General features: G+C 38.7%; 1 protein-coding gene across 2 annotated transcripts in view; it reads right to left on the reverse strand.

Annotated features, from left to right (window-relative positions):
• The window catches only part of cryl1 (crystallin, lambda 1), a 99,146-nt gene extending 88,244 nt beyond the window's left edge, over positions 1-10,902 (reverse strand). Inside the window, exons 1-2 of one of the 2 annotated variants that reach the window (XM_060826711.1) lie at positions 10,748-10,902; positions 10,529-10,636 (exon numbers count right to left, since the gene is read on the reverse strand). In XM_060826711.1, the coding sequence (XP_060682694.1) occupies positions 10,529-10,636; positions 10,748-10,881 (242 nt within the window). In that variant the 5' untranslated portion in view covers positions 10,882-10,902. The remainder of the gene's footprint in view (positions 1-10,528; positions 10,637-10,747) is intronic. The other variant, XM_060826710.1, reaches the window with a different exon arrangement.
• Positions 10,903-11,187: the final 285 nt, after the last annotated feature.

Consider the following 11,187-nt stretch of genomic DNA (forward strand, 5'->3'; position numbering starts at 1 on the left):
GTATAAGATGTTCCATAACTATAAAATATCTATTGTTTCTTGCAGTAGGCAAAGAAATTTCATCCGGTCTCATAATGGTCATATTTTCATTTGATCATTCCTGATATTAACAAACAATTCCAGAGAAACCACATGCTCTCCATTGAAGTCCCCTTTCAGCTTATTGGTTTTAGTAATAGCTCAAACTTTTGCCATTCAAGCTCTGGGTAACGGAAAAATTGAAGAATTGAAATAATAGGAACTTTTAAGGTATAACTTCTTCTGCAAAACAAGAATGGCCATGGCACATGGATAAAAAAATGTCTGTTTTCTAATTATGTCTTTGCCGATACTTGCTTTAGTGCCAACAAATCTGTAGGCAGGGCTTCATAAAAACAAACTTCAGAATTCCAACAGCTTTGTAGGTGCTGCTAGGAGCTTGTAGGAATAGTATACTTAGGCAATCTTAGTTTTTAAGAATAACTACGGTTCAATCACTGTTGAGAAAGGAATGGAAAGCAATTATACATGCAATCGAATTAATAAGATTGATCACTTGTGGCACAGACTGATGATGCAGGCCAGTCATTCATATAGATGCCATCCAAAGTTAAATGTTCTATGATGGTGGGTTATGGGGTGTCGGAGAATGTACTTCAATACATCAACCAGAAGGGCTCTGTGAACGTTCTCAAAGCAAGGCAAAGATCAGCTTAGGAAATTACTGAACAATGACTTGATCCCTCAAAGTTCTTGTTCAAGGATAGTGAGAAAATGTTCTCTTTTGTAAATCCCTCCCATTTCCCCAAGTTATCTGTACGAGACTACTTGCTGCTGCTGCTCTTCTGCCTCCTCTATACGTACACTTGCATTGAGGCTCACATGCAAGACAATTAACTGAGAGTGGCTGAAATATCCGAATCTGCTTCAGCTCTGCTGTGGTGTGTACAGGATCATCCTGATCTCAGGCTTTGGTTATGCAGAAGGATGTCAGCAGCCACAATAGACTCTATTCTCTGAAATGGACTGTATATGGGAGGAGCGGAGATCAACTGTCTTTAGACAACTACATCTTGGCAGCCCTTAAGTACATTGTGCAGATCTGCACGACAAAGTTCCTAATGGTTGCCACTGGCTGGACATCAATGGAATTATAGGTCTTCTTATTTACTAAGGTGGTTGCCAATATAACTATGTGAAAGCAGTTAGTGGTCACTGCAGCAAATCTACTTGAAACAGCAATGAGATACAGACTGTTATGCAGCTGATAACCCTGGTAAAGAGGTCTGAAAAGATTCAATAATGAAAAATGTAAGGGCTGCAGTGACTAGCAGTGTGTCAATCAATCCAATAGGCTGTAGGTTACAGCTCTGCAACAGGTGGCCTTAAAAAAGGTACAACTTCTTACTGTACTTCTTGGCTCAGTAACATTACTCGTAGCCTACTATGAGCAGCCCATTTCATCCATTTTCTTCAAGGGCACTTGATAGCACTTGCTAAGATAACTGTTGCTCCTCATCAGTCCATTGTTTCTCAATCCAGAACAGAAAGGAACAATAACTTCATAAATGCAGGAAGAGCTTATGATGTGTGGGAATGGCAGATATTTGTAGATAAAAGACAAGACATATACAAGAAAATTTATCAAATTAGAAAAAAAAACCTGTTTCAACAGATGCAGCTCAGAGTACTTTCATGGATACTTCCAAAACTTCTGAAGCTAATGAAATGCATAGCAATTATAATTGCAAAGCAATATTGACTAAGAAACTCGGGCGAAAAAGAATATTAAACCATCAACATTAATCCTCATAGATAGTTGAATAAATGCATTGTGGTATATTTCTGATTCATTTTTGCTCTAAAATCATTGTTTGTCAAGGATGGATAGTCCTTACAGGGATGATACCAATCAAAAATATGGATTAGGAAACAGTGATTATGTGTTGCTGGATAGGAATCCAAAAAGGATAATTGCATGTATGGTCTGAGTTAATGAGATTGAGTTGCAAATAAAGTGTTTGGCAGCAACATGGCATAACAGAGCACATTACATTTTAAAAGATAAGGCCTCTATAGTAACCTTTCCAGAAGAGGAAGTTTACAAACTTTCTTCATTTGCCCAGTGATACATCTAACATATTAAGGATATCCTTCCAACTGGGATCCAAATGGAGCATAAATTTAAGGGAAAGTTTAACCTCTGAAATCTCACACACAACAATACCACAGTTTCCCAACAGTCAGATGATTACTGCAGACCTAGGGCTGTCAGAATGCTGATAAGACAAAAGGCCCTCCTCCAGTCGAAAACAAGGGCTCATTCTGAATTCCTCAAGCATCACAGCTGAAATCGTCTAAAGGAGGCAATCTCTTCAGTTACTTTTTAATCCCCTCTAACCTGATTTTATATGATGTCAAGCTGCATGATCACTAAACTTCTATTTGCTACCCCTTCCCACTTGAACAGTTTCACAGAAACTAAGAACAAAAGTAGGTTATTCTGCTTTTTGCTCATTCAGTATGGTCATGGTTGATCTTCTACCTCCGCATACTCCTCGGTACCTTTAAAAATCTTTCTTGATATATTCAGCGAATTTACCTTCAGTCTCCTACAGTACAGAAATACGCAGCTACACTACCCTTAGAAGAAATATTTACTTACCAGTCCAAAATGATCGACCACTTATCCCAAGACTGCATCCCCTGGCTCTAGGGTCCCCAACCAGGGAAAATATCCTCCCTGTATCTATTCTTTCAGCCCTGCTGGAATTTTATATGTTTCAATCAGAGCCCCTCTCAACCTTCTGAACTCTAGTAAATACAAGCCCTATTGAACTAACCTCTCCTCATCGGACAGTCCTGCCATTTCCAGTATCAGCCTAAGGAGCTGTGCTGCACTCCTTTCTTAGGTAGGGAGACCAAAATTGTAGACATACTCCAGGTGCGATCTCACCAAGGTTCTGCAATAACTGCAAGACATCCGTTCTTCTGAGCTCTCTTCCTCTTCCAGTGAAGACCAATATTTCATTTGCATTTCTGTTTGCTGCACCTGCCTGACTACTTCAATTCACTGGTGTACAAGAAGAAGAAGAGGGTCCACAAGAAATTCAGAGATGTTGCCTGGGGCTATAAATATCAGTTATGAGAAGAGACTTGACAGGCTGGGTTTGTTTTACTTGGGGCAGAGAAGTGTGGGGATCTGATTAAGGAATAAAATCAAAATTCAAAATCCCAATTGCCTGACCTTCAGATTTTTGTTGACCATGTTTCTGCCAACCTGCTCAACCACATGTTCATCTCCATTTTTGGAGATGTAGTCTCATTAAAACCAATAATCATGCTCACCTTGCCCATTTTCTCAAGCACAATTAAGTATGGGCAATAAAGCTAATGAAGCCAGAAAGATGAAGTAATAAGTAAAACAGCTCCTGCTATGGCTGTCATCTCTACTCCCTCAAGACGGAAGAATGCACATAAGGCAGATGACTGTCAGATTGATTGGAATACAGGAAGCAGTATTAAGGCCAGTTTTCATCTGCATAAACTGTTCACTATCTCTGGTTTCCTTTTTCCATTCCACCTCCTTTAAAGTGGCCTCCATCATCTTCAACAACTGCAAGGAACTAATGAACTCTTGTCAGTGAACTTGCATTGAATTGTCAGAGATGCAGACTAATGCCCTTGAGACAAGGACTTGAATCCCACCATGGCAGATGGTGAAATTTGAATTCAATAAAATCTTGAATTCAAAGCTGCCCTAAAGGTGATCGCGTAGCTGTGGTCAATTGTTGTAAAAGAAAAGCATCTAGTTCACTAATGTCCTTTAAGAAAGAAAATCTTCCATCCCTACTTGATCTGGTTGACTCTTCACCTCCCTCTGAAATGCCCTAGGAGAACTAAACAGTTCAAGCAGAATTCAGGATGGGCAAAAAAAAGCTGATCTTGGATGGAAGCCCACATACCGTACAAGAGTAAAACAAAAATTCAATCAATTACCTTTACTACATTCTTCCCTTTATGTAATATACCAGGCAAAATGTCCTCTTTGGCTTCACCACTTCCTCAACTCCAAATCTTACAACTTTCTCTCGTGTTCATATTTCCTGTTATGCTCTTTGAGCTCACCTGATCAGCGAGATCCACCCACTTCACCCTTGAGCACATTCTCACTAAACTGCTGTCCACTCAACTTACTTCTCTTGCACCCACGATTATAATTTTATTAGTGGGTCCCACTTCTCAGTACTGTCCTCTCTCCATCAAATCTGTTCTCACCCCTTTCCTCCAAAAAAAACAAACAATCCTTGATCTTTCCAGCCTGGCTACTTATTTTATATTTTGTTTTCCTAGACATTCTTGAACTTGTGACATACCTCTTAAATCTTACTTAAAAACTTGCCAGAAGTGAGAGCTAAAGTGCGATAAAGGTAACTATCCATTCGGTCCACAAAGTTTGTCACAACTGACTTCAAATACCTCACTAAACCATTCTCCAGCTGGTTTGGATTACAGATTTGTTGCATTCTTACTTCCAAATTATATCCACCATGTCACTGCAATGGCTTCTCTCGTTCTATTCTCATAGTTTTACGCTAGTTTCCCAAATAACTTTGTCCTCATCCCATTTCTCACCTACATACTACCACTCAGTAACACCATGAAAAAACAGAATCAATTTCCACACATAGACAGATAACATTCAGCTCTGCTTCACCATCATCTTTCAATTCTACTAGTCAAGTATCTAATACTGGATTACCTGACTCTGTCTTGGAACACGTGCTGCTGAAATTCAGGACTTTGCTACATCCAGACTTGACTATTACAATGAACTCTGGCTAGTATCCCATGTCTTACTTCTGCAAACTTGACAGCATCCAAAACTCTGTTGTTTATGTCCTAATTTGCATCAAGTCTCATTCATATTAACTCCTTGTTAAAAAAAAGCCTCAATTTAAAAGTGGTCCTTACGTTAAAATCTTTCCTTGGTTACTCCCCTCCCCATCTTCAGTTCCTCAAATATATGCACTCCTCCCATTTTCATCTTGTGAACATCACTGATTTCATTCTCTCCGCCACTTGGGAGTCACATCTTCAGCTGCCAAGGACTTAAGTTCTAGAATTCTGTCTAAACCCGTCCAGGTCTCTTTCTTCAAGAAACTCACTCCTTAAAACCCCCGTCTTCTAATTAATTTTTGATCATCTTCCCCAATATCTCCTGTGTGCGCCAACTTCTGTTCTATAATACTCTTGATGGCAGCCTTGGTAAAACTACTACTCTTAAGATGCGATTTAAGTACAAATCAGAAAAGCTAACAATGTTAAGGTTTATTACTATGGGAATTGAAAACAAGAGTAGGGAGGCGTGCTCGAGTTATACTAGGCATTGATGAAGCCATATCTGGAGTACGGGATACAGTACAGGTCACTGCACTTAAGGATGTTAATGCGTTGGAAACAGATCAGAGATTGTTTACTGGACTGATACCTGGTTTGAGCAAACTGCCTTATGAGCAAAAGCTACACATGCCTGGCCTGTATCCTCTGGAGTTTAGAAGAATCAGAGGTAACTTAATTGAAACGTAAGATCCTAAGGGGACCTAACCAGGGGTACATTGAAAGCTTTCCTTTCATGGGAAAATCTAGAACTTGGGGTCATTGTTTAAAAACAAAGGGCTGCCCATTTAAAACAGAAATGATGAAACACTTTCTCTCAGTGGGTTGAGAGACTTTGGAAGTCCCTTTCTCAAAAGGCTGTGAATGCAGAATTTAAGGCAGTTAGATAAGTTCTTGCTTACAAAAAGGGGAAAGATAGATAATAGAGAATATGCATAGCTGGAGAATGGAGGTTAAAAATATCAGGGATGATATTATTGAATGGGAGAGAGGATTGAAGGGCTCAGTGGCCTCGTTTGCATAATGCTTGTGCACAGTACGATTGATTAAAATTGTCTCTAAAATAGTAGATTTTCAACTTGATATTCAAAGGAACCTATCAGCATCTTTAGCCATGCCTAAATCTATCAGAGAAATCCCACACCACCATAAAGGATTTTCCTTGCTTAAAATATAGTTCATATAAAATCAGAAAGCAGAAGACTCCAGATTCTGGAGATCTGAAACAAAAACAGAAAATATTGGAAATACTTAGAGATGGCAGCACCTGTGGAAAGTGGGGTGAGCAGGAAGAGAAAAAAAATAAATTAAATGGCAAATGGTTGGACAGTTTAAGCTTGGAAGAAATGGTAATGGGATAAGTAAAATAAAACAAAAAGACTACTCTAGAAGAGGTAATAAATCAAAAAAAAATCCAAATATTACTAACAGCTCCTGTCTACATATATGAGATTCATGAAGTAATGGGGCAGAAATCTAGATTTGAAATTGCTGAACTCAAAATGGAACGGGAGAAGTGCGGGGAAAATAAGATGCTGTTTTTGTGTTGCTTACATTGAGCTTCAATGGATCAGTGCAGGGAATGAGGTCAAAGAGGTCAGAGTAAAAGTGAGTGGAGAATTTAAATGGATGCTGAAAGTTCATGTGCTCACAGATTTCATATCTTGCCCATGTGTAGTTGCCCAAAAGCTTAGTGTACAAATGCACACATGAACTGTGCTAGAGATTAGTAGTCCCAAAATCCTCAGTTGCTTCTGTCTCAACCAATGTCAGCCAATCCTACACTTTAGAAAAAGGATATCGAGGCCTTAAAGAGGGTGCAGTGCCAACTTACTAAAAATAAGGTACCACAGCAAAAGCTTCAAGTATGAGGCAAGACTGAAGAAAGACAGTCCCACTGGGTGAGGGAAGGGGAGAGAGGACATGGCACTAGAGGATGTAACAAGTAAAGCCTAAACAAAGGAAAGGAATGCGAGTGGGTTCACAATTTGAAGGTGTCTGGAGGTTGTAAAGTGCCTATTCTGTTCCTGCCTCTGGATCAGGAGACCCAGGTTTAAGTCCCACCTGCTCCGGGGGTGTGCAATAACATCTCTGAGCAGATTGATTAGAAAATAGCTAGAAGTTCAATCTTTATTTAAATACAGAAGTTATGTTGCAGTCAGACAAAACCCTGATTAGAGCCTATTTGGAGTACAGTGAGCGGATCTTGGCACCACACCCGAGGAAGAATATATTGACCATCGAGTTAGTAAGTGTGGGTTTAAAAGATGATACTTGTACTTCAGGGGTTAGGTTATGAGGAGAGATTATACAGATAACAAAGGTTAGGTGAACTGGCCTGGCTAAATTGCCCATAGTGTTAGGTGCAGGGTAAATATAGGGGTATGAGTGGGTTGGGCTTCAGCGGGTCGGCATGGACTTGTTGGGCCAAAGAGCCTGTTTCCACACTGTATATAATCTAATTTAATCTTTAAAAAAATTACTGTAGATATCTTAAACAGTAGATAAGAACAGGGGGAGGTTTGGCAGATGATCAAAAGGTGTAATAGTGTGACAAGAATAAGTAAGGAGATATTGTTTCTCATAGCAGTAGAATCACTAATCAGAGGAAAAGTTTTCATTAATTGGCTAAAAGACTAGGAATGATGAGGAAAACATTTCTGCAGCAAGTTGTGTTCTGACATGCACTAGCTAAAAACGTAGAATCAAATTCAATAACAATAAAATGAATTAAAGTGGAAATGCCTCTAGACCCATTTTTTGCTTCTTCTTCCATTTTGCTTTGATATTCTTTTTATCAGTTAAATCATTCCTGACTTTCATTTCTCCCTTTCCTTCTTTGTTCACTTGCTTAAAACCTGTTAAATTTGCAAGTTTTTTTCTCCCCAATTCTCAAGGTCCACAAACCAGAAACATGCACATTTTTTTCTGTTCAGCTGCTTGCAGGTATGACTATTTCCAGTATCTCCCTTTACTTTTTAAAGTAAAAAGGCATGATGACTTGCCCCTTTAAGTCTGTCTCGCTACTTAAAACAAACATGGCTGAATCATATCTCACTGTCTTTGCTCAGTATAGCTTTTTCCTGATAAAAAGCATTTCAATCTCAATCTTGAAAACATCAATTGCCTATCATCCATAAGTTTTCAAGGGGACTGAATTTTTTTTTATATAAACAACAACTGTGAGCCACATGGTGGCACAGTGGTTAGCACTGCTGTCTCACAGCACCAGGGTCCCAGGTTGGATTCCAGCCTCAGGCGACTGTCTGTGTGGAGTGTGCACATTCTCCCAATGTCTGCGTGGGTTTCCTCTGGATGCTCCGGTTTCCTCCCACAGTCCAAAAACGTGCAGGTTAGGTGAATTGGCAATGCTAAATTTCCTGTGGTGTTAGGGAAGGGGGTAAATGTAGGGGAATGGGTCTAGGTGGGTTGCTTGTTGGGCTGAAGGGTCTGTTTTCACACTGTAATTAATCTAATCTAAAAAAAATCAATCTTATCTAACAACCATATTGCAACTACACTCCTTAAATAGGTAATGGAGTAGGATAATTATTAGTAGCAAAGAATCATAGACAAAACAAGTTACAAAATAGTGTTGCAGTAATTCAGCAATTACTTGTGATCATATTTACTGTACTGTAGAGATAATCCAGCAAGATCAATATAAATTTGTGGAATTCATTTTTTTTTTAAAGAGTCCAATCCAAAATTAAGAGCAGTAGATGGTCAAAATATTAACAAGACAAAATACTCTGTGGTAACACTTAGCATTGTTAAATATAGCTTTCTATTACATTCCAATTCTGTCTTCACGCTTCTGCCCTATTGTTTTGTACTTCCTCAGAGGCAAGTTTTTTTCTGCATCTATCCTTGTTCATATGCTTTTATCGTAGCTTTCTAAACCATGTAGAAGTAAATTAACTGATATATTTCTGGTGAATCCGCTTGAACACCAAGTTTAACATATCTGTCTTCTGAATCACTACCGAAAACGGAATGTACTACTGTGACAAGGTATTACAAAGCAAAACATAATTCCTTCATTTTGAATTTCAGTTCCTTTGAAATAAAAGTGTCAGCATTCCATTCACTTTGACTATTTTGTTAGAAATTTGTTTATCTTTTCAAAAGTGTTTTGGAAATCAAACTAAGTTGTGAGACATTAAACTAATAGATAATATAGATATAGCAGCTTGGTTATCAGATAAAGAATCAAGGAATAGAATTGATGAATGTTGATTTGAGTTTAGGAAGGCTCAATCAGCTTATCACAAATCAATTTTGGTAGCAGTTTATTTTGTTCTTTGAGATGAAGCATTACTAGCATTTTTTACCCATGCTAAATGAGATAAATATTAAGTAAATTACGCTGGTATGACTGTATTATCCAGATGATGTAGTCAACTTCCTTTTTTTGCATACAGCTACCAATAGGAGTATGAATTTATCACAAGTAGGGAATACTCAAAGCAAAATATCACCTCTACACACATTCATAACTGACAGCACAAGAACAACACCAGCTGCCTCAGAGGAGAGGGATGCTACATGTTAATTCATTCTGAGAGAAAAAGTGAAGACTGAAGATGCTAGAGTTCAGAGTTGAAAAGTATGGCACTGGAAAACCACAGGTCAGGCAGCATCCGAGGAGCAAGGGAATTGACATTTCAGGGATAGCACTTCATCAGGATTGTGATGTTGTTAATTCATACTACCTTACAGGGACAAGATCATAAATTCTGAGAACAATGCTAACTAAAGCCATATCGTCCTTAATTTATTCAATACATTAGCTATCTTATGCTCTTAGTTTTTCACTTTCAGGTAATCCAAAATTATTTCAAAGTTAATCACTGGATAATCTCAGTAAATTTACGATTACAAGTAATTGATGCTAAATTACTGCAACATTAATGGCATGCATTTGTACATGTTATCCTGTCAATGATTCCTTACTTCTAATTATTTTCCTATTCAATATTTAAGTGCTGCTGTGGTGTTCTTAAAGTTAAAGTTAATGAACAATTACGTGTTCAAAATTTTACTCTCTGTTTTGGATAAACGGCCAAAAATGGATTAATTAACTTGACTCGTTGTTTGCAAAGATCCTGATGAGAGGTCGAAGTGCTCATATAGTTCCAACTCTTAATGCAATACAGGTTCACCAACCAACTCACAAGGGAGAAGCTGACTATTAAAGCCCAGTGATTCTTTAAAAGGAGGGCTTCAGCTGAATAGCTAAGTTAAAAGTATGCACGGATGGGGTTTGGCCAAGTGAACTGGAATTCCTTCAAATTGGTGCCTTTGGTTCCTGTTAGAGTACTGATTCTAATACTCTTCTGCATGTCTCAAGTTTTATTGAAGCATTCTGGACACTGTTTTCCTGATCTCTGAAACCTTGTGTTACACAAACGTCACCACCGTTTCATCATTTTACAAAAAAATGAAATCAAAGTTATACATTATGTACATGAATTAATGACAGTTAAGAATTGAAATAAAATGAAAGGAGCAAAAACAAATTGCTGCAAAACGGTCAGGTCTGGCAGCATCTGTGGAGAAAAATCAGAGTTAATGTTTCGGGTCCGGTGACTCTTCCTCAGAACTATTGAAAGGACCGTTTCTATGAATTTCGTGCATCACACCGTACCTTATACTTTCAATTGCGGAAGAGACCTGTTGCTGAACAGTATCATAAAGAACGACTTTGTAACCTGCGCTTGCAAACAACATGGCCCAGCTCCGTCCAACGATTCCACTAGAAAATACAATATTTTGTAACAATGAGTCTATCGCACACTCCAACAGCATGCCAAACGTTTTAAAGAAGGAACCGTACATCTCTTCTAATTTTAGACAAAGCAATTACCTTCCCACGATTAAAATGCTGGCCTTTTTACAGTTACTCATGTTTGTTGTTCTGAAGGAAGACCAGAAGTTCCGACGCAAGGCCGCTGGAGCCCGCCCCCGAGGTGGAGCCAAACTGTCAGCGTGTCGACCCATAGGCTGGACTCTCCATCATTGAAACAAGACACAGCAGGCTGTTCACAGAGTAAGGCAGTCACAGGGTCAGGAATACAAGCGAAATCACTTTCACTTTCATCGGATATATGGTGACAAAAAGCACGAAGAGACTTAAGCGAAGTGCAAATATAATTCCAATTGCTTAATGCAAGACAAGTTCACAAGGAGGAAGCTGACTAAACTTCGACCTCTCATCAGGATCTTTGCGAACAACCAGTCAAGTTAATTAATCCATTTTTGGCCGTTTATCTAAAACCGAGAGAAAAATTTTGAACACGTATTCTT

This window comes from Hemiscyllium ocellatum, chromosome 6 (genome assembly GCF_020745735.1).
Source record: "Hemiscyllium ocellatum isolate sHemOce1 chromosome 6, sHemOce1.pat.X.cur, whole genome shotgun sequence".
Lineage (NCBI taxonomy): Eukaryota > Metazoa > Chordata > Chondrichthyes > Orectolobiformes > Hemiscylliidae > Hemiscyllium > Hemiscyllium ocellatum.